Source organism: Nothoprocta perdicaria, unplaced genomic scaffold, assembly GCF_003342845.1.
Source record: "Nothoprocta perdicaria isolate Ctin4 unplaced genomic scaffold, notPer1 scaffold_171, whole genome shotgun sequence".
In the NCBI taxonomy this organism is placed as follows: domain Eukaryota; kingdom Metazoa; phylum Chordata; class Aves; order Tinamiformes; family Tinamidae; genus Nothoprocta; species Nothoprocta perdicaria.
In genome coordinates this window covers 212,131-236,219 of record NW_020454883.1, presented here as the reverse complement: position 1 = coordinate 236,219, position 24,089 = coordinate 212,131, and the positions used below count along the sequence as shown (strand labels likewise).

Here is a 24,089-nt window from a genome sequence, read left to right as displayed (position 1 = left end):
TCAGGGCAGCCTCAGAAAGCCCAGGAGGTGCCTGGAGGCTGAGACAGRATGGCTCAGGGATCAGCTAAAGGCCAAAACCCAACACACAGCGCAACCTCTTTCCCCTTTTTGCCCTCCCCTTTCCAGGGAGTGATCAAGGGCAGCACCCGCAAGGCTCATCGGTAGCAAAGAAGTCAGTGGCCCCTTTGGCAATCCAGCTGGCTGAGCTTTTGGGGCGCTCCGTGGAGGAGCATGTGCCCCATGGGCTGCCATCGAGATGGGGGTCATACCTGGAGGCTGCAGAGGGAGATCATGCTGTACATCATCTGGGTCACGCAGAAGCAGTGTCGGAAGTTGTGGAAGGGGTTATTCCTGTAGTTGTCGTGAATGCACAGCTGCCCAAAGAGGGAAGGGAGCAGTCAGGGATAGGAGAGCTCTTTCTACATAACATTGTGAATACATAYATACTTCCCAGTGTCCCTGGAAGCAACGTATGTCCTTATGGGAGTCCTGTGGAGCCCAATATTTCTCTCTGCTAATACAAAGTCACAGCACAGGGCTTTCTGATGCACTTTATGGGCAAGGACAAGGGACAATTGCCTTACCTTTCAAGAATTTGTCAACATCATCTTAGCTATGCGGAGGTGTCCCCAAACTGCACTAGAAGGGACATATTTCCCAGCCAGCGCAGGCCTATTTATGTAAAGGCAGTGACAGCCTGCTGATTTTTCCAAAGTCTTGAGTGCTTTTGGAATCAGTAAACTCTCAGGCAGGTAATACTTGGAGCAGCTTTTCTCTGGTACCTGCTAGCCATGAGTAAACATCCCATTGCAGCTGTAAATGCATCTCAGTCCTAAAATAGGACCCTGTGCTCTCATCCTGAATTTGTATTTCACACTGTGCAGCTGCTAAACAGCCACTTTGGGGTATGTAAAGAACACAAAGTACATCCCCATTCCCCTCACTCACTGAATGCAAATTGCAGCTTGGAAATCTTCAAGGCAGAAACACACTTGTTATCTCATTTGCAATTACTCAGCTGGTGCTTTGGGATGTGCCTYTCGGCACACTGAAGATGTGAACACAAATGCAGTCGGGACCTGTGCACATTTGCTGCCCTAGGCAGTGTGGGTGAGATTCAGCCATGCAGACACGTGGGACTGAATTCTGTGTGTTCTCATGCTCATGTTCTCATGGCTGTGCACGTTCATTACAAACAAAAGCTAAAGCAGTTCTGGTGCCTCCTTGCTACTGGGTGAAGCTGGCACGGCACAGTTAGTTACTTTTATAACAGACTACATGGCCTTCCAGGTCTTTTCCTGCACATCAGTGGCACTGCTGGACCTCACCTGCTGAAGACCCAGTAGCCTAATGGGTCCTTACCCCTATATCTTAATTCCTGGATTTGAATCAATGATGMTGATGGCATTCTGCAGTCCTTCTCTAGCCAAGGGGTTTGCTGAGATGATTCTCAGGACTGCTCAGGACCAAACCCTTTAACCTGGCATGCGACGTATGGAAATGYAAAGCTCTGGATGCAGGTATGGACACTCAGTATGGGCTTTCCTCACTTACTAAATACTTGGGCTTCATTGAAAAAGCTGTTTAGGTTCTTCTGAAGCAAAGACTTCAAAATTACTTAAGATTATTCTAAAATGAGTAACTAATTCCACTATATGGCTGACAGCCAGGCTCGTGGGTGGTGGRCGATATCTCCCAGCCTCTGCGTAGACACATTGCTCATGGAGAGGCACTGTACAGCACTGCCTGGGTGTAATACATATATTCAGCACGTATATCCAGTTCTGGGGGTATGGAGCACCCCGGGGTAATTTTGACTCACAGCACCGAAGCGCTGSAGTGAGGGGGCTGCATTAGTCACCCTTTCCTCCTCTTCCTGCCGTATTCCTGCAGCTGGGAGTGTGGGAGCATGAAAGAAAGTCTATGCAGGAGGCAGCTTTCTCTCACTCACTGAAGTTCAAGTAGATACCCACTGTCTGACTGGGGAAGCATCACAGCTTGAGGCAGACTCCTTGGGGCTTTTAAACACCTTTCCTTCTGTGATGCRAGTGCTGGAGGAAGGAATTATCACCGTGTCTAAGACATGTATGAAATATATAGGAAACTCCCCTCATTGTTCTAAAGGAACATWCTCTCAAATGCTAGCAGTAAAAAAATTACTTGGAGAAACAAGCTAACGGGAAACCACCTGCTGTAATGCCAGTGGCTGGGTGGGTATGTTGGTGCATGTAGACATATCAGCTTGTTTCCCATGCTTGTAGACTGCGACACAGGAGGTGGAAATTTTCTGTTTCTTCTGCCCTGTGCTAGTCTTGATTGTATTGGGTTTCATCCTACCCCTTCTGTTCAGCTAGGTTCTAAGGTCAGCAATATGAAGCTTTTCAACTACCTCCTTCAGGGAGAGATTTCCCAGATCGTGTTCATTTTTTTTTTTTCAAAAATCTCCTTAAGTATAGGCATAATATTAGTCTAAAWTGGCTTAACCAGTGGAACACATAAATGGCAGTCAAGCCTTATGTTTTGCATAGAGACATGTTAATATTYATCCGTTTTATCCCTTGTTCCAGTCTCTAATCAGCCCAATGCCTCCCTAGCTTTGGGCTGCAGCAGCACACCAACTAGTGATAATCACTAGCTGCTCAGGTACTTTTTGCTCTTAATGTACATATTGGTATGAAGAATTCAGTATTTTGCTTTCTAGACACCTTCTGCCTGCGAGGAATTTGTTCAGACCTTTCTGGAAGTCTACATCAATCATATAAAAGAGCTCCCTCTGCTCTGTGCATACCTTTCAGATAATTAAGTGAGACTAATAATCAACATAATTCTTCACCTTGGTAATCATAAGAAACTTGTTCATGTTATGAACTCYACATCATGACGTTTTTAGTTATTGTTCCAATAAATTTGCCAGGTAGAGATGTCAGCGCTGCTAATTGTAATCGCTCAGGTTATTTCTCKATCCTTTAAACAATGAGCAATATATTTACTATTCTGCAGTCCTCTAGGACTGATGCGTTTTACTTAGGAAGCCAACATATTCTTCAGCTTTTTAACAATTTCATTCTTACATTCCCTGTTGCGCCTGAAATTTTTTTTTTTTTAATACTCCAAGTGTCTCTTCTTTAGACATCTTAGTTTCTGGTATGATCTCATCTTTATCATGTCTGGCAATTCTGCAACACTCCCGACAATGAAAACCAAGCAGAAAAGTGTTTTAGCTTCTCAGCATTTTTGTTTCTTCCCTTCTGTGCTCTTTAAGAGCATGATTTGTGACACAAAAGCCCTAATAATTATTTTATTGACTGGCTTGTTATCTGCATTTACATTAGGCAAATGCCCATCAATCACCAGAAACAAAMTGCTTACACCAACAGAAAGCTCAACAAACAAATGCAAAACTGATAAAAATTGTCATTTGTGACCACAAGAATGCAAACACTTGCAGCAGTACTTACACTCTTAAGTGTGTGTATGGATTGACTGCTTTCACTGGGCTCACTCATGTGAGCAAAGCAAATTCCATGTCTTACTATTTTGTTTATAGATTTGTGAATTTGAAAAACTGCAAATATCAGTAAGCTAAAATACTTACCAGCCACCTCTTTAATGTGATGGGATTGATGTTGAAGTCTTTAACTAGCCCAAGATCATGGTACATATGTTCTAAACAGCTCAGCATCTGTGGGAAGGGATAGGATATTAGCTTGGTAAATATCACTGGAGTTAACAGTACAGTGCAAAGTGAATTTTCTCCTTGCACGCCTCCTGTGACTGCAGAGTCCTTTTGTTAAGATGAAAGGAAGATGTTCAAAGATTTCATGATTAAAGACAGTGCAGGGGAGGAGGCAGAAAAGTTCTGAAAGGTTTTTGAAGTAGAGAGATCACTGCTGACCATAGGTTTTGCACAGGGCTTTGAATCATAACCACTCTYGTTAGCAATCACGATGCAGCATGAATATCGTAACGATCCCTTCTCAGGAAAAAGCACTGCCTTTTTTTTCCCTAGTTCTTTGGGGATATGTATGGATTTGTTTTAACGCTCAATGCAATCAATGAGAATTTTATTGATCAGACCCTACCTGGAGAGAAAGTGGCAGCAGAAAATAAGACATGCTGAAAGCGGTGTGTATTCTAGACATAAAACGTCTTTTTCCTTTTATGACTACTTGTCAGTTCTTAAATCAGATGTCCTAACTTTTTTGCTTGCTTAAAAAAAGACCTCAGTTTATTAGCACACTAAATTGTAGCAGGTTTATAAACACCCACTCTCACAGTCTGGAACTGTGAATCATAACGGCTGAAATGCCAAGGCAGGATGTTCCTTTGAGACAAGGTCTATGCCGAGGTACATATGGCAACACAGGTATTATGGTGCTGCCACTCCTGGGTAATCTTATATCTTATAATCTTGAAAATATTGCAAATCTTTGTGGAGAAGGATTTGGGAGTTCTGTTTGACAACAAGTTAACCGTGAGCCAGCAGTGTGCCCTCGTGGCCAACGGGATCCTGGCCTGCATGAGGAGCAGTGTTGCCAGCAGGTCAAGGCAGGGGATCCTGCCCCTCTCCTCAGCTCTGGTGAGGCCGCACCTGGAGTATTGGGGGCAGTTCTGGGCTCCCCAGGACAAGAGGGATGTGGAGCTTCTAGAGAGGGTCCAGCATGAAGTGACAAAGATGAGTAAGGGACTGGAGCATCTCTCTTATGAGGGAAGACTAAGCCAACTAGGCCTGGAGAAGATAGGATTGAGAGCGGATCTGATCAATATGTATTGATCAGTATGTACAACTACTCGAGGGCAAAATGTGAAGAAGATGAGGCAAAATTGTTCTTGGTGRTGGCCAGCAACAGAATGAGGAGTAATGAGTATAAATTGAAACACAGCAAGTTCCACCTCCATGTGAGGAAGAGCTGCTTYCCTGTGAGGGTGCCAGAGCCCTGGCACAGGCTGCCCAGGGAGGCTGTGGAGTCTCCTTCTCTGGAGATCTTCCCAACCTGCCTGGATGCCGCCCTGTTCCCCGTGCTCTGGGTGTCCCTGCTGGAGCAACGGAGCTGGACTATAGTTTGCATAGTAACAACGGGACTGGTTTTGAGTCATCTTAAAAGGAAGAAAGTGACTTGCCCACAAGACTTGAGGAATAAGGTCATGAGCTGATCTGTGCTCAGATACAGTGTTTTGATACACATAAACTTGTCTCATTCCTTGCAGAAAGCTTTCTAAAGCAATAAACCTGAGCTGGATCTACAAGGGCTGAGTTATGCTCAGGAAATGCCAGTCTCCCTCCATTCATTGCCAGAAGGGCCCTGGGTAAATTGCTGGGATGGTTTGAAATCTCAAGGCTTTTGCCTCAGAGTTGGGTGAACGCAAGGGTCTCAATTTTCATTAAAAAATTAGCCGCATCTTTCTTAGTCAACAGCAAAAGTTTAAATACACTCTTCTAAGGCTTAAAATAAGTAAGCATTTGATAATAATGCGAGTTTGCTGGCTAGTTCTGTTACTAACCTACTGCAGAGCACCACATTATTTCCTTGTTTACTGAGTACAAATACAACAGTTCATTGCTAAAGAAGTTCTGCAGAATGGAAATATTCTCTGCAAACATAAACCAGAACTAAAAGGATGAGATAAACTCTCATGGTGCTTGGTCACCAAGGTTTGGGTGATATCTCATTTCTGGGAAGTGCTCCTCCTTGCAGGACATGGTGATCTCCATACCATCTTGCTAGCAGCGTTCATACCATCATAAGTTGTTTCCTAGCACTCTACATGAGTTACTTTGCTAAAATACTATGYGTCAGCACACAAGAATGCAAGGAAAATGTGTTTTTCTTTGKTTTTTTTTTYCCCCTATTCTTTCCACCTGGTGAGTCGTAATTCTACCTTKCTTGAAAGGCCTGACAGACACTTAAAAGATGGGGCATGCAATTTTTCCTGAGCAACTGCATGTTGATGGTGCAGAGAAATGGGACAGGWAAGGGAGCAGTAATTGCAGAGCATCCATCTCAGCTTGGCACAGGCCATGTGAGCAAATTTCCACAAACGGGAGATGGAGCAGAGCACCACCAGAACGTCCTTCTGCTAGTCTACCAGCAAGATGAAATCTCTTGAATGAAATATGGTATTTCTAGGAGGGTGAGGTTTGGAATATTCTTCCTCATCATCTTCATCCAGAAATACTCAACCTGATTGACTCTTGTATGTGTAGAATTTTACTGAAAATTGGATTGTGCTTTTAGTGCCACCTAATACTTCCCTTAAGAAAAATCCAGCACTAAAACCCTAATTTAGCCCTGTCCTTCCTTATGCATTCCCTAGGTGAGACTTACTCAGATCTGYGGAGTCTCATTTTACACTGTATTATAAGCTGGTCATTGGAGATGCATCCTCCTTTGTGTTTCTGCAGAGGCACATTGGACTGTCTACAAGCTTCCATTATACCGACGATAAACAAGAATGATGATAATTCTAAGAGGCTGTGCATGCAGATTTACAACTTCATAAGCTGCCGCAGAAAAATCTTTGCATAAAAGGGTATGACTTAATGCATCTATCTCAACATGGATAACTCCTCAGCAGGTAACTCCATTGATTTATATGGATTTATATATAATCATTTGCTTAAAATTAAACATATACTTTCCTAGGGATCTAATTACTCAGATAAAATGGCATGAGAGAACTCATGTGGCATTAATGATAGTGCCAGGTCTTTATTAATCATTCCAAAGGAATGAACAATGAGGAGATTAAAAAAATAAAGAGAAGAAGTCAAGGTTTTATAAGTACATAATGTATTTGGTATCTGTAGGGAAAATGTACTGTTTTCTGGTGTGATGTAATCAAAATACAGCACTATATTTTAAGTATACAATTTTAAATATGTAGTTTGACTTCCTGATTTAAAAGAAGCTAGTTTAAGTTTACAAGAGAAAAAATCTAAAAGAAAAAAGAAGAACAAAAAAGAAACTCAGCAAAGGGTGCTATTGAATACGGGCTAATCCATAAGGGTATGTCTTCACTATGGAAATGAATATTTCTCTGGGTGACTGGTTCATCACAGCCAAAGTGCATCCAGGGACTCTTTGGCCCTTAGCATCTCAGCCAGGAGAGGCTGCACCTTGGGTAGTATTCACCATGGCTAGCTCAAGGCATGCCTAGGATGACCATCTTCTTCACAATCCTGTCAAGGCTCCCAGGCAGCAAAGACCTTCACAGGTCAGGGCCAGCTGCAACAACCAGTGGGATCCCTGACCCATGACTGCCAAGTCTACCCCCTGGTTACTTGCTTGTAAGCCCAGAGTGTTACTTAACCCCTGTGTTGTTACCTCATTGGGCTCCCACAGCCAGACGTCGAAGGTTGGTTTCCGAAGAGCTTCGATGGTCTCTTGGGAGAGCATGTACTGTGGAGGAAATGGCAGGCAGCGTTAGCAGGAACGCCTGCATCTGYGCGGGGTCACAGTCACACGTCTCTGCAGCTCCCCGGGGCCTTGCTCATGTGCATCTTGGCCTCATTTCCCAAGGAAAAAAATCCCTGTCTTTGTCTTTCTCCTTTTTCTCCCAGTAAATGTAGAGCCAGCAGGCTGCTCAAGGCGTTGCCAGTGCAGGGATGTAGGTTGCTCAGGCAAGGAGATGTAAAGGGTGTAGGATGTGAATCTGTCCCCCTGCTGCATTAATTTCACTGCTGGCAAAACGATTTAGTGCATTTAGTGCATCCAGTCATGGCTAGATAATATGAAGAGTATATGCTTATAATTTTGAAGGAGTTAATATAATATATGATGATTTATAGTCTCTTTCTGGGTGTTTTTTCAAGAAGTCCCACTCCTTCAAATTGGTTGTCAGCCTGTAAGCTTTAGGTAATTTTTTATCTTTATGCTCAGTGGCTCAAAACAAAATGCAATTCAGCAGGCAGCTGAGATTTGTTTATAAAGAGACAAAAAGAGACTATGAGGGGTAAAAAGATCAGGGAAGAAGCTGAACATTACTGAATAGTATTTTTTAGACATTATTGCACAAAGTCTTTCTGGAACACAAAAATCTTGTAACTTTAATTGGTTCATTTACTATGACTGTCTGTAATTAGTTAGGGTTTGCTATACTGAGAATCTGAATGCAATTATTTGAGCCATTAAATTAATTTGAGCCATCAAATTGTTGATGCAGAATTAAGATGCAGGGAAAAATAATGCTAAAGATGAATCTTCATTCTGGAGAAGGCAACGGTTTTTGCCTTTACATATATAATGTACTTACAACATGATTCTCTGCCAAGAATCTGTGAGTTAGCAGCACTGGTGTGTTATTTAATAACAGTGTGGTTGTGGTCACTTGTTCTTTCAGCAGAATCCTCGCCTCTTGGCTTAACTAGCAATGGGCCAGTGCATCATCTCAAAGGTCATTAACAAATATCACAGATCTGGCAAACTGAACCCAAACTTCTTCTGAAGCCAAAATCCTATGAGCCTTGTTCTGTGGACACACAGYGTCAGTTTACCCTGCAGTCACTCTGTGCAACTCTCCATAGCATTTGTTGTTAATTTTAAGTCCCGGTATCATAGCAATAGATCAAAGCTGAAGCAATATCTGGCATAAACACTTACGAAGCAAATAAATCAGTTACATTTGTCCTATATTGGACAAAATTTGATTAAAAAGACCATTAGTCTAGTGATGCCCACTTCATAGACCTGGGTGTCTCTTTTACTAGGCAGGGCATAATAAATGGCAGTCTTCTAATAACACGGATGGAGCTTACAAATTCCTAGTTCTGTAAGGCTCTAAAGACAAATTTGCAGGGATGGGTGTTGTGTGGTACAGTCAGGTCACATGTGGCCATGAGAACTTGAGAGCCACTGAGGCAGCTTTGGTCCGTGGAAGCAAATGACCACTGTTAAACCAGGGCTTGCACATTTGTGACCTGCTGTTTTGTCAAGGTGCAAGTTGGGAACCTCAGAACTGCATCCTGGCAGCTTTGTACAACTCCTATGGAGAAGGACTGCAAGCACCGGGACTAGAAATCCTATTTGTTTCGTGGTTTTGGCCTCATTCACCACTGCAAATTTGTACCCAGGAGATATTTTTTTTTTATACATTGACATTTTCTCTAGTAAATACACTAACTCAATATTTTTTTTTTATACATTGACATTTTCTCTAGTAAATACACTAACTCATTTTCACAGTGGTAATGAATCATTCTGGAAAGAATCCAGTGTAGCATTTTCTATTTGTTTTCCCAACTGAAGCATCTCATAAATTACTTTTAAAATTAAGAAAATAATCCATTAGGAGAAAACAGGATGCAGCATTATTTTTAATTAGAGTACGGCATTATAAGCTATTTTCGATCGTGTGCCACAAGCATGCAGAATAAGAAAATACTACTAGATAAAAGAGCATTAAATGTTGACAAGTGCAAAATGGTCATTAACATTTTAGAGTCTAATGAGATTTCAAGAATTAAAGACTACTAAGGATCCAACTCTAAGGCCATTGCAGGCTAAGACAGCTTTGCCATGGGCTTCCAGGGAATATGGATGAGGCCTTAGGTTCACAATAATTAAGTGATAGATGCCTAGGGAGTCATGCATGGTAAAATGACCTTTGTCAGGATGGCAAGCATATGTTAGGATGCGGATAAGAGTGAGTATTGGACAGTACCTTTGGGTAGGAGGGGACATCCCGACGGGGAGCTGGCCTCTTGTTTTCATCCAAAAAGCTGTACTTGCAGGGACAGTTAGTCCTGAAATGAAATATTTGGYCCTTAGCGTTGTAGGAACAGCACTGCCTGGCCTTGAAAAATGCCAGGTGTGTTTTGGTCTTTTCGTAGGCACTGCTTGGGGGTTATGTCACTTCCCAATCTCTCCTTTTCTAATCTCAAATGCTTTSAAAGCCTGATCCTCTTTAGGGCGTTCTCCTCCTGTACAATGCTCCCATCTCCTTTTCTCTATATATTTGAATTCAGGTGAGGAGTGTCTTTTTTCAGTCATGTATTCATGGATACACAACCCCTTCTATTTAATCTTAGCAACTTTCCTTTCAGCAAAGTGCCTTTTGCTCGTGTGCTTTGCTCGTGTGTGAGTGTCTGCACCAGCACTAGTAGTGAGAACAGGCAKCCGCTCTGCTCTGCCCTGGTTGCTGGTTGGTGCAGCAGAGCTCCCCACCTTGCAGCCAGGGGCTTATGCCCCTGGAGAGAGCCACCTTGCCAAGCACTTTGTGTCGGGCAAGCTGTTTCATCCCTGCAATGGCCCTGGGCCATCCGAGAGAGGTGGACACCAATGCCAGGATCATGTCATATTGCACCAGTCTTGTGATGATACCTTGCCTGCATTTTGCATTTATCCCAGGGGACCCAATATGTGCATTACTCTCTCATTTTTCACCAACCATTCATTGCACCCACTCTATCTATCTGCTTCTCAAGATTTTACACCTTTTGGGTTGTATCTCTTTTTAATGCTTTGCCGTTGGGAATTGACCCACATTCTCCTCTTGTCTTTGATCTCCACTGTCGTTCCTAATAGCGCTGTCTGAATCCTTTGCAAAGTCATTTCATCTTTTAGCTCATGCTGGTCAGCAGGCCTCAAACAGCTGCCTCTTCCTGCCCTGCTTAAGGAGATTCTCAGTGGGAGAAAAGCTCTCTTTATCGTTTATAAACTCATTTCCTCAAAACTCCACTGTGAGGAGTATTAGTGGGGTAAAAATAGTGAGACTGGGGCATGGCTTGCCCTGAGGGCAGCTGGCTGCCAGGGTTAGCCCTGGGTCAGCCAGTCACCCTTTATTTTGTTAAGGCTGTAAGACTCAAACCTTCACCCTACCGCACCGAGGAGCGCACAGGAGCCAGGGTGYGTCAGGCCCTACAGACCTACAACTGTGTCTATATGTGATCACAGCTGTAAAAGACACTATCACGTTATTAGTGTCTGCCGAAAGRGAGCACAAAAAGCAGGCGAGCAGGAAAAGCAAACAAGGTCAATGACAGGAGGGCTGCTTTGCTCCTCTGCTGGGTAGGAAAGCACATCTCACTGTGATGATGGGATGACTTCTATAAACCTAGCTGTTCATCCTCATCCTGTTGTCCTGTAAATGTGAGAATATGGAACTATAGAAGAATATAGCTATGTATATATTGTGATACGAACGGTCCTGCTTCACAGCAAGACTATGCAAGGAGCACCCTCTCTTCACACATACAGCAAGAAGAAGATGACTTACAGCAACCCCTGACTACTTGCTGAACCTGGCCTGGATTCTGTGCAAGCATCTCTGCATCACTGTTGCAGGACCTCAGTGTTCAGCTTACATTACCAAGGAGAAATGGAGATGTGGCAGGGCATGACGGCGGGTCAGTGGGACAAACACCTGGAGATMCAAGATCCACAAAAGGCACATCCAAGTCTACGGGGCATTTTTTTGCCTGTATATATTGCATATTTTCCAGGTGCCACATGAAGTGGTTTTCTTGCCACCAACAAGAAAAGCAGAGCTGTATGGCACAAGACGATGCTGGGCAGAGTGAGTTAGACCTCTGCTTTAATTAAAGCATGTCTACAACTGCCTTGGTAGCTAGCAGCAAGCGAGCCCCAGGGATGCTGCTCCCACAGGGGTGCATCAAGCGCAGACCACGTGTGAGTTGTTTGTCCACCAGCAATGGCCACGGGTTTACACTGCTCTTGCCTTGCTGTCTGTCAGTCCTGACCCTTCCAGACCCCAGGCTGCAAGGGTCTGCCCGTGCATATCACACTCCAAATTCCTTTGTCAGAGACGGTGGCGCCTCACAGACGGATCCGCAACTTGATGCTGCCCAGACCCATCTGGCCCCAAAGCTCCGGAGATGCCAAGAGTCCCCCAGATCATAGGAGAGGGGTGACTGATTGCAAGGGAGATTCAACCAGACTTGGAGCACGCTGTGCTGGACAGATGTAGCCCTCCCCRTTCCTGTCTTTCTTGCTAAATGGGTAGCCTAACATACTGCTGTTTATATTGCAAAATATAGACTGCAAAAAGACAAGATCTGTGACAGGAGTGAGTCATGGCTGCTGCTGGAACAGACCTGCACTTCTTGATGCATGTGGTGTTAACTGCCTGAGTGTGAAGTTGCCATAACTCCTTTCTTTCTTGGCTTTACTTTTCTATCTGTCTGTGCATCCCTAGACCCATCAGTTTGACTCTCCCARCTCCCTGTAACATTAAAGGAAAAATAAAGACACATGCATGCACACACACACGTTATTCACAGCACATCAAGCACAAAACAGCGTATGTGTTTTTGTGTTTGCTGCCAATCTGTGCTCTGATTTTTCTAATGAGATTTCCTCACACACCTGAACACGACATGATGCAAGCCCCAGGGCACTCTGCAATCCATCACACTGGTCTAAATCTGGAACAGATCTTCCGAGGTTAATAATGTTACTCTCCATTTATGCTAGTATGACAGCTGAATGTGGCCTTAGACTTTATAGGAATGCATTAAGAACCTGCCTCCTGACATATCTGGATAGCAAAATTTATAAAAGCCAGTGATTATAAAAGCCTATTTTTTTTAGCAAATCCCCCATTGCCCTCAATGGGAAATAGTTTTTATTAAAGGTCACAGAATTTGACCCCAAATGAAGAAAAAGGGAAAGACTTTCAAGATAACRTAGTTACATTTGCAGAGAAAAATTCCCTTTACCTGCAGTGTGAGCAGTATGGTAAATCCCTTTTCATTTCCAGAAGTATTCATAATCTTGTGGTGATGATTTGTGTGTCCTAATGGGGCTTGTTGGTGGCACGGGGGACAGGCTTTCCAGCTGAAACCRTATACCTTATCAAATGCATTTTTTCTGCTGTTGTTTTAATTACAGGGAAACCAAGCTTGACAATTGCAGAATGAGCCCTTTAATTAGAAAGCAAGTTCCCAAATTCTCTTTGAAATTGAGAYGGGCATTTTATAATAGCATGAGATCATAATTAGAAGAGCTGCTATACGTTTCTTTCCAGACTATGGTTTAAATCTTACTGGATCTAATTTGAATGTTATCTGTTTCCCAAGCAAATGCTTCGCTTTGCAGAAGTGCTTTTCCCTTTCCCTGTCCCTCCCACAGAAGAGGGAAGAATTTCATCTGTTCTACATGAGGGAAACACAGGCAAAACTGTGCTCCGTGCTGCAGGACTTCTTTTCTCTCACCCTGAAGCCTGCACAAACTGAAGCATGGCCATAAACYCTCTAATGTAACAGGCTGTTAAATCTAAGCCAACGTCCTTAACAGCTCGTTGTTTCATTGCCCCTATGCTCTTGAGCCCAGAATGTAGCTCTGCTCTGCAGGAATGCTGCATGAGCCCTGGGAAACAGATGCYGATTTTTTCAGCGTGCTGGGGAGCAGAGCTTACCTGGTGCTTCTTGCTGCCATTTCCTCCCTCATCTTTTTAATGTCGCTCTTGCACTTCTCAATCTCCACTACTTTCAGGCCTTCCACTGTCAACAGAGGGAAACAACGGGGGTGTTACCATGGCGAAACTCCACGGGTCTCACTTCAACAACCGCGCCAACTTCCAGAGGTGCTGGCGGCAGCGGCGGGATGTGGAGAGCCGGCTCCTGCCTGCGGCGCTGCCGGAGCGGCGCATCCCCAGAGCCCGCGGGAATTCCGTGCTGCCCGTTTTGGATAACAGCTCGGGAGTTTCAACTCGTGGAGCAGCCGCCAGGTCTCATCTCTCCCACGGCTGTGCGCAGCAGCCGGCTGTCCTGGTGCCTTCGCTTCTCTGCTGCGGAGCGCTAATTCCGAGGGGCTCCCGAGCAAAAAACCTCCGGCGATGGGGTGATAAGCGCAGCTAGACGAACACGTCCCGGTAGGGTTAGAATTCCCATTAAGATGAAAGGTTTTAATTTGAGAGTTCATGCAGAGCATTAAGGAGCGCTAGAGGCATTACTAGCGATGGAGAAAGCAGAGGGAGAATGCAGGGGAGAGAGCGAAAGGGAGAAATGTCGAAAAGTTTGGACACCAAGGATTGATTTCACTGTGTTTAAGTATTGAAGATCTGTCACTTTTTTGTTTTTTTTTTTTTTTTGTAAATCAATTTTGCAATCAAAGGCTATTTCTGCATGCAGCACAAAAATCCTATGTTCCCCTGCCGTATGTAATTATGAGAGCCACAAGGCAAAAAGTTTGATTGCTTTTTTACGTTGCAATTCATTTCGCTCCATGTAGCTGTGAGGACCTAATGCAGGGCACTGCATCCATGAATATTCTCCTTTTCCTTTTCCCTCTGGCTGAGCTATCAGCATGTTCAAGGACGTAATATACAACCATGTATTAAGTGCATGTCATTCACATGGAATCATTTCACAGCTTGTTTGTTTACTGAACTCATCGTTTGCACGGACAAGCTGTGTTCAGGGAACTCAAGGGAACAGGTAATTTTACAATTGCTTTCTTATAAAATCATAGTCAGAATCATCATACTCGTCTGGAGGGTTACATATAAGCAACGACAAACTGCTTTGGAAGGGCAGAACTCTGGAKATCAGCAGAGACCTCGTTTTTTATTTATTTATGCTACTGATTGCTTTGAGATGAGGAATAGGGACAGGAAAAAGCAGTAGAGATATATAAACCAAGTTCAAAGCTTCATATACTAAAAGAGGAAAAGGAAAGGGTTTTGAGTTTTTGTTTGAATATAGGGATACCACCCATTCAAAAATCGCTTTTCCAGATGATCTTTTTATCCCAGCACCATTAAAAGCAATTTCTTTGGGTGATCATCATTGAAAGGGGTGATACAGGTAAGATGCTGCCCTGCTTATTCAGTATCTTCACTCTGGATCTGGCTGCACATTTTGTGTACTCAGTTCAGCAGTTTTGCTGCTGACCTGCAGCCCCTGCACTACCACATCCCACCCACCCGTGTGCACTTCTCTGTGAATCCCTGGTAGTCCATTTGCCAATACTGGCTAACTGGGTGGCCGGTCCATACCAGAAGCAGTGGGAATAAAGCAGAGTATCAGACTGACAAGGCAGCGGGGCAGGCAGCTGCAGAGAGCAGGAGAGAGATGGTGCAAAAAAAAAGCAACCTCAAGCACTTTCAGTATCGTTTCTTTTTAGTTTTCTGCCCAAACCTCCCCAGAGAATTTACACAATTATTTTCTTAAAGTAGATGTGAGGCGCTTACAAATTGTCAAGGGCTTTGCCAGCTTCCTTAGTCATGTGTTGGCTGCTGTGTGAACGCTGGGACAAAGCAAAGCCGTGGAACAAAGCTTTTCCAATGCTTTCCCTGCACGGATGTGTTTTCCAAGGGGAACTCACAAGCTTTAGATGGGATTTAAAAATCAGTTAAAAGATCTGGCTCCCTGAAACACATTTCTGTGATTCTSTCTCTAGACGGTAATGGGAAGGAAGCTGAGAACATATTATGTGAGGTGCAGATGTAGAGCTGTCATGAACTCTTATTCCCACACACGTCCCTCCTGGGGAAGAAAACCTGGAGATCACATGTGGAAGTAGTGGAAAAGGGATTTCYGAAGGAGGTAGGAGAAAAAGCAAAACAAAAGCACTATTCTACCCACATTTGGCTTGCAAGTGATAAATGGCCTTGTCATGTGCGCTGATTAAGGGCTCATTATCTTATTCTGCAGCAAGAAATGCCTCTGAAAAGACCCTGTGCTGTCTAAAGAAATCCTTGGGCCGAATCCAGTACTGAAACGTGGCTCCTCGAGCAGCCGTCGGGAGACTGGCCTGAGTGAGGAGCTGGGATCCTTCCCCCCTCAGTTTTGCCCTTGCTCTTTTCAAAACCTTGTGGATCTGGCTCTGCTGCAAGCTCTGGAAGTCCAGTTTTGAGCAGAGGGGTGCCCCTGTAGACAGGCATCCCGGGGAGCTCCTGTTGTTGGGGCTGCCATCACGAGGGCTGCAGCAGAAGGGCAGCAAGCTGCTGCGTCTGCTGTTATTTCCATCAGAAGAGAGTTTGACAAAAAAGAAGCCTCATTTGGGAAATTTAGTTCACCTGCCTGGCATGGCACCTCCGGGAATGCTGCCTTCCTTAAACCAGCAAAAAAAAGTGCTGTTCAGTGCAGATGACTTTTTTTTTTTTCCCTCTGGCAACTCTTTTTTCCCTCTGGCAGCTGCATGTGGATCTTCGCTCCCTCCCTCTGTGGCTGGGGCTGCGGGGCACAGCCGGGAGTCCTGGCAGCGTGGGGAAGAGACCAGGGAGAGCAGCGCCCCATGGCTGTGTGGGGCAGTCGTTTCCCTCCTTGCTGACAGGGAATAGGGAGACCCATAGGAAGGAAAGCCCCATTTGCCTTATTTGCTCTAGTCCGGGAACGGAGCCCAGAGCCCTGGAACTGGTTAGTAATTTCATAGAAAAGCAGAAAACGGTCATCATTTTCAAAGAAAATGCAGAGCAAGGGAGCTGATCTCTTTTTCTTCCTCCGTATTTGTTTATTTATTATTTTGGGAGGGGTTGGAGGGACAAAGCMATAAATCAGTGGTGCCTCAGAGATACTGTGGCCAAGCAGAGCGGGTGGGATTGCTGCCTGGATTCCTTGCCTGCATCCAGGCTGGTGCTCGGGACRCTGCAAGGTGTCCAGGCACAGGCTTCCCTGCACCGGAGCTTGTGGAAAGCTTGTGGAAAGCTCTGGCTCCTGCTGGGTTGGCCCCTGGGAGAGGCTTCCCTGCAGCTGCTCCCTCAATGGGAGATGTTTTTTCCTTTCCCTGCTGACAAAGGCATCAGTTTCACCAAGCAGCTGCAGGGTCAAGGTAGTTTCTGGATGGGGGAAATCTCAAGACTTTTTTTTTTTTCAATTTTCCGTGAACCAGAACCTTTTTTTTTTCTTTTTTTTTTCTTACCAGTCAGCTTTAGTGAGAAAGCACTTTTTGCAGCTGTGGCGTTGGGAAAAATTCTGCCCGTTTCTGACTTAAATGTTGCATGTCAGTGAGGATTTGACCTTTGGTTTCAAAGCCGTGCTATGTGACAGGGCCTTATTCATATCCCTACCCCGGCTTTCCTGAATCTGTTTTATGCATAACATACTAAAAAATTACAAGGCAGACGCTGCCTGGAAGAAAAACAGAAAAGGAGCTCTTTGACCAGATGAACTTTACTTTGTTGCTGCACGGTAACTACAAACAATTGCATTGCTCTCAGCAAAGGAAACAAACAGGGAAACCTAGAAATGATACCGTGTGCTGGCTCTGTTCTCCACTTCATCCAGGAAACAGGGAAGTGTGGATTTCTGYGCTCGCAAGCCAGAAATCACTGCCTCTTAAGATCCGAAGAGATACCCTCTGGTTGCATTTAACTATGCATTATGCTGCATGTTTATGGATGCTTCTGGTACCATCCCTGATTTATGCCCCCCGTGGCATGGATGTGTGCAGATACGAGCCAGCTGCAGGGTAAGTCCTGACCACATTTCAGCCCCACACAGAGCAGAAAAAGGCAGAGAGGGAGGGAGTTGTACGCACGCTTATTAGAAACATGCTCAGGCCTTAGTGCTCAGGATGGACTTTAGCCAGGAGTAGGAACAAGCCCCATTGCGCTCGGTTTAATGTACAGTGAATGTATTTCTGAAAGGACAGAGTCTAAAGGAAAGGCAGAGGGTTTGTCCTGCGCAAATATCCAACATAATCAATGTGGGAGAAGGCAGCTACATTATCCTCCTTTAATTAGCTTGAAAAATAGTAGCGAAAAACAGAGCTTGAAGGCAAATAAAGGGACACTCACATTCAACTTTTTTCTCCAGCATTGCCAAGTGATTAGCTACTTCCGTTTTCATTTCATTGATTTTAAAAACCCTGGAAAGAAAACCCTCATATATTAATGTTATACATATAGTGCCGTGCCTATGCTATCTACAAAAGATTTTGTGATAGAAATGTCTACATTTTTCAGAGGATGGGTTACTCTSTCTGTGATGGCCATAAGGAAAACAAAACCTGCCACAGAAATGTAAAACTTTTGGTGGAAAATACATGTGTTCAAAGGATTTTCTGAAAAAAAATCAACCAAATGATTTTGTWGCATCCACCACAGCCCTGAAACACCTCAATACCCCCTCTCTCAGCAGCAACTTGTTATTGTACCCCCTTGGGAAGCAAAGTTGATTTGAAAATGCTTCATCTAACATGGGCATCTTGTTATTTTTACACCTCTGAARCTCTCCTCCTTTTGAATTTTAATGGTTGTTTGCTGAACTAGGGTGGAATAGATCTCTCTTATTGAGAGCATCTGGGAAAAAACAAGCAGCAATACAGACTTCAGAAACCCTGTTTGAGGAGAAACAGATCTGTATGAGAGCAGAAAAAAAAMCCTAAAACACAAATGTGATGATTTTAATGCTCTGTGAAGAAGCATTTCTTTTGCTTCATAAGAAGATAGAAACACAATAAAAACATTTATATTTTATACATGATGTACTTTTTAGATCAAAGATATGCCCAAATCACTTCTAGTTTAAGCTACTGTATTGATTTTAGAGTGAGATACATGTGTAACAGGCTTAAATTTGGCARGAAGAGTGGGATTTGAAGATCTTAAGTCCTCCCCCTTAGCACCTGTGAAAAGCTCACTTCAGCCCAATAAAAAAAAATGGAATTTTAAAATGATAATAATGCTGTTTGATTGCTTACCTTGAGAATTGCTCTGCAATTTGTCCCAATAAACTCTGAAACAATTCTTCTTTCTCTAAAAAAGCAAAAGGAAGAAATAACAGAAAACAATATAGCGAGGAAGGCACATCCAGCTCTCCTGCAAACTTGTATCTGCAGACTGCCAACCCCGATTAGGAAACATTTAGCCAAAAAGTCATCCTGGTCCTCTGAACAGAGGCACCGTTTGGGAATGCAGATTAGCCTGTGATTCCTCTTTCCTCGTAACTGCTGGTTTCTTTGATTATCTCCCTACTGCTCTGTCTCTGCCGATTACAGTCACGACTTTCTGAAAGATTTYCAGAGGTGCTGGCTCTCGGAAAGACGCCTTGTTTTATTATTTATAAAGGTGGTCCGCTCTGAAAAGGAGACTCCTTTCATATTTTCCAAGTGGGACACCAGAAGCGTCCCTCGCTTTTGGAAGGTTTGCCTCAGCGCCTGGCCTCCCGCTCACCAGGGCTCCCTTCATATCACCAGAAAGAGAATTTAAAATTGATCATAATGCTCTTCAGCACCAAAGCATCCAGCAGCAACACAGCAGTGCTTACAAACAGCAGAAAACCCAGCCTGCCTTTACCATTTACGCTGTGACATTACACCGGAGACTGCTTTTGTAGTGCAAATTTGAGAACATATAGCGAGGCATAAACTCCATGCAGGTGCCACATGCCGAGCTGCCCATCCTTGCAGGATGAGGTCCTGGACCCTGGGACCTCCACTCTCTGCAGAGTCCCTGGGATGGGCCCAACGGGACATTTGTAGCACGGATTTCCCACGCTGTTTTCCCTTGAACACAGACTTAGGGCAGACCCGGGGGAGCCTGCAGGCGATCGCTCCCGTTGCAAACTCCCGTTGTTGCTGCTGCCGGCTAAGGTGCTTTGGTGTCTGMAGCCCTGGGAACTCAGCTCGCTGCCTCCTCCTGCCAACTTCAGCACTGTGGCACTTACTTAAACCCGGCTCAGAAAAGTCAGCTAAGCGAAGTCCCAGGACCCCAGCTTGTAAGGGACAGTATATTTCAGTAAGGAAGAAGTAGCACAGTACAGGTTTTCTGTTCTTTCGGTACATGTCCACACTTGCATTCTCACAGGCAGAGGAAAGACAAGCCGTGTTTGCTGAGCTGCATTGCTTCTGCTCCTGCTTCCCCCCACACCAGTGCRCTGAACGTGCCCTTTGCTGCCGTCCTTCCCAGGCCTGTCTGCAGGTCTGGGTTCCTGGCTCAGAAGCAGGAAMGTTTGCATGCCTTCATATGCACCCCCAGGCTAGAGGACAACCCCACWAAGCCTAAGCAGAAATGCCCAACTGCCATCTCTGCGAGGACTTCTTGTATGTGTCCATGGGGAAATAATTTCCTCCCACATGCAATCACCTGAGCAAAACGCATCAAACCGAAATACAGCCCAGCATTCACAACAGATTTCTAAAAAGCCATCCGTGTACCTGTTGAAAAGAGCTGCAGTTCCTCACGTGTTAGAGATGTCAGAAACACATGCCAAGATATTCGCTTTTCTGTTCAAAACGATCTGGCACTCGCTTCTCCGCGCACCTCAGACCTCATCCCCGCACCTCAGACCTCATTTTCTCTTTCCTGGGGCCATCCGGCTCCCAGCAGCGTGGCCAGCAGAGCCCAAGAAGAGCCTAGTCCTGAGTACAGAGCCTCATTTCTGAGTTTCCGCCCCCAAAACCGCTCACAATGACAACTGACAAGGCAATTGCCGAGGCAGAGCAGGCAGGGGTCCCTGCGCCGAGCGGAGCGGGGTCTTACCGTCCGCGGCACCTGRGCTGTCCCGGCTCCCGCAGGGAGGATGGACACGGGAGCCCGTGTCCCCTCACCTCGCTGTGGCTGCTCGGCGCTCTGACAGCGGCTGTAGCACGCGAGAGACTGACAAGTTCCCTATAAACACTGTTCCAGTAAGGGGAAAAAAAAAAAAAAGAAAAGAAAATCTTACTTTCACTCCCTCCCCCTGTCAAAACTCGCCTGGAGTACTAGGACATTCTAATCCTGGGAACAGTCAGCTGCAATCTGATGTTTATAGATGTAATAAAAGACTTTCAAAACGAAGATGTATGTTTTTATAACCCTAGGGTGCAGTAAAGATATATGACTAAGAGTGGCAGTTCTCCTCATCTTAAAGAGACAAAGATCCATTTCTTTCGCCCCCGTTCCCAGTGAGAGCGGACACTTCTGGTAACCCCCTTTCCCAAGAAAATGGGCAATTGTGCCGGCCTCATTCAGTCTGGCACATTCCCCCTTTGCCAAACACAGAGAGTGGGCGTCCTTTTACTCCCTTCCTCATTGCCCTGCACCTTTCGTGTCTCCCTGCACAGGGCTGATGCCCCAGGTGCACACTGTTACCTTTTTCCTCAATTCTTTAGCTTGTTTTTTTTTTTTTCCTTTTCCGCCGTGATTCCCTATGGGATGAGGAAATGCCTCTGCACGCAGCACAGGCAGCTGCCATGCATGCTSCTTGGCAAGGGAGCCTAGCTCCAGCCTGCAGCAACTCCGGTGCTGGCAGCCTCAGCGGAGGCCGCTCCAACGCTGCAAACACAGTTTGCCTCCGGCTTGACCAGAAAGCAGGTGCCAGCTGGTGTCCCCACGGAGGCACCGGGAATACAGCAGGCAGGTGTCCAGGAGAGCCTCCTGCTCCAGCACTCCTCCATTTGGCAGCTGGGGGTTGCTAYGCTGCCCAGAGAGCCGTGCCCCTGCTTCCCGAGGCTTCCACAGCGGGAAGGAGAGCTCACGATGCCATGGTCCCGCAGGATCACTTTGGCTCRGAGCTCACCAGCATGACCCCCATCCCCGTCTTTGCATTGCAGGTGCCTGACTCCGTGCTGATACCGCACTGGGCACTCCCTAGAATAATAATCTTAATCCCCATCTGTCTCCCATGCCTGGGAATGGGCAGGAAATGAAAAATTTTCTTAGCAGGACTCCTATGAATATCTCCTTTATTGGATAAAAGGCACRACTTAGATATTCTGTCCCCAAAGATTATGCTTTCCTGCTTTACCTTTAGCAGTGTCAGTTCCACTACAGCCTGCCTTGCTCTTTTCCAGCTGCCTGGGAGACTGCTGAAAAGAAGTGCATTTGCTCCAACTGTTGTGCAAATTGTGGTGACTCTTTTTTGGCATGGGTTTGGAGAAGTTGCCTTGGAAAGCAGAATCACGCAGGCAGATTTGTTTAAGAAGCGAAGACTAGAACTGAGATTTTTTTTTTTAGTTTTAATGAAGAAGAACAATTTCCCACTCTGTTCATTCTCCCTGCTCTCAGCAAAATGTCAGGAATGTTTAAGATTAATGGCAAGCCATGTAAAAGAGAAACAGATACCAAGGAACATTAGTTCCATTGCACAGCTCAGCTTACCTCCTCTTTCCATAGCAGACTTTGCCTTATGCTTTGGCAACCTACAACCAGATTTTTTCTTGCCCTTCTGAGCTCAGATCTTTGGAAAACTCTCTTTTACAAATTGCAGGGAGGAAACAGAGACCTTGTTGACATAGTGGACTGCATTCTGCCCAGAGCAGAGCCATGTGCTGTCAGCTGGAGTGAAAAACGAGGGCTCTGGGAAAGTGTGAAAAGTCATATGTGTTCTTACAAAAATATAAGGTCAGGTTCATGCAAAAGAAAGTCAGCTTTTCTTGAAAACCCAGGGATCAGATTCCCGTCTGATATAATGGCACGGGATTCCCCAGTGGAGTCCCGACTGGAGAATTCACTGGCCAGGAGGTGGTTCTTTCAATATAGCCAGGTAGCACTGGTTACAAACACTGCAGAATGCAAATATCCTGCACCTATTAACAGCCCACCTGCTCCCATCCGACAGTGCAGGCAGTATATACTCCTAGAAGTGYGAGGCTGTTCCAGTAGAGCTCATTTGAATGAGGAAATAATTTAGCAGATAACTTCCTTCCCCTTAGCAGTCACGTGCGCCCCTCAGCTTGGAATATCTCCCTGTGGCAACAAGCGGTAAGCACGGACATGGGATCTGTTTGCAGCTTGCAACCATCCTTTACTGTGATGAAGTTTTTCCTGGTTTTCTGTCTGTGTTGTTGTTGCTTTCCTCTCCTTTTATTCCATTTGCTCTCCACATGCGCAGGCTTTCTGCTTCTGGCTTTCTGATCCCCCCAGACACCCTTCTACATTGCTGGCCTGTCCCTATGGAGGTTTCTGCCTGAGTGGCAGCCGGTAACTCCGAGGGTAGCCTTGGCTCCCTGTGCCTCCCATATAGATACCAAAGCGGTATCAGACATCATGATTTCTTGTATAACACCAGAGGTTAAAAAAAAAAAGAGTGAGACCTGTAGTTAGCATGAATAAGAAAAAGAAGTGTCTTGTCCCCWTCCCAGAACCTCACCTATTTCCTTCAACCATGTTTTCCAACCCCAGAAGTTCTCTCCTTTTCTTTCCAGGGACTCTGCCTCTCTGTCTTTCTAAGAAGTCTTAACTTCTGCTCCTTGTGTCTCACTTCTCCAAGCTGTGTTCCCAGAYGATGTCTCCTGCCCTCTTACTGTCCCTGACACCTTCCCAAGATGTGCTGCCCAAGCACTCAGCCTCTCTTAATCTATATCTTTACATTGCAGAGGCTTGGGCTGTTGTTCAGTCTGCCTTGAAGCAAGTGGCAGGAGTTACCGTAATTGTACCAAGATGATGTACCAAGAGACAGATGCTTTGCAAGAACTGCCCCAAGCAAAGGCTCAGGTTCAAAATCTGAGAACTACTGCCACGAGCACAGCACTTGAATGCAAAAGAAGTCCTATGGAAATGCCACTTTAGTCCTCCCAGTGGAGGACAGCAATAATGGGAATGTGTTCCAGATGTTGTCTTTCATCCAGGACTTCTTTAATCTTGTCAGGTATTTTAAAATATTTATTATACTAAAAGCTGCCATACCCACAGCAGAAATCATGCTCTTTCCTTAGTCATTTTGAAATATCTAAGATTCATATTGCACTCAGCTTGGAGTAGAGTTTTTTTTTAGGAAAGAACAGGTTTAGCAAAACATTGCAGAACAGACTTTCAAAAGGGGCTCAACAGAACCACTGTTCAGTGTGAGTSTTTCCAACGCATCCCTGGGTGCTGACTCAGACCAGAGCAAAGCACTTTGGAAGACCTGGACCCCAGCCATTCCACCTCACCTTCAAATATTTTCAAAATGGGGGACAAACATATTTCCTTATAGAATATTTTGATCAAGTGCTTTTTATTCTGTTGGAGCTACAAACACTTTCATTTCATCTTTCATCTTTCTTTCTTGCACTGTAGCCACATAATTTCCATGTAAAAAGATTTATGATGGATGTAGAATCATTACAAATTCAGTTTCAGTAAATACAGTTCAAAAGAAGCATGTTACCTGAGAGCTGCCCAGTGGTAACAGGTATTACTTTGTATGGAGACCTAGAAAAGTCAGAGAGTGGTTAAATTAATAAYGATGAGAAAGCATTTTGCATTTCGCATTTCTACTCCTTGCC

At 44.9% G+C, this 24,089-nt stretch overlaps 1 protein-coding gene across 2 annotated transcripts in view; it reads right to left on the bottom strand.

Moving 5' to 3' along the window:
- The window catches only part of PDE9A (phosphodiesterase 9A), a 47,952-nt gene that overhangs the window by 7,693 nt on the left and 16,170 nt on the right, over window positions 1-24,089 (bottom strand). The window contains exons 4-11 of one of the 2 annotated variants that reach the window (XM_026036171.1): window positions 23,972-24,015; window positions 18,603-18,657; window positions 17,698-17,768; window positions 13,375-13,459; window positions 9,661-9,742; window positions 7,326-7,400; window positions 3,596-3,682; window positions 270-374 (exon numbers count right to left, since the gene is read on the bottom strand). In XM_026036171.1, the coding sequence (XP_025891956.1) occupies window positions 270-374; window positions 3,596-3,682; window positions 7,326-7,400; window positions 9,661-9,742; window positions 13,375-13,459; window positions 17,698-17,768; window positions 18,603-18,657; window positions 23,972-24,015 (604 nt within the window). The remainder of the gene's footprint in view (window positions 1-269; window positions 375-3,595; window positions 3,683-7,325; window positions 7,401-9,660; window positions 9,743-13,374; window positions 13,460-17,697; window positions 17,769-18,602; window positions 18,658-23,971; window positions 24,016-24,089) is intronic. The other variant, XM_026036172.1, reaches the window with a different exon arrangement.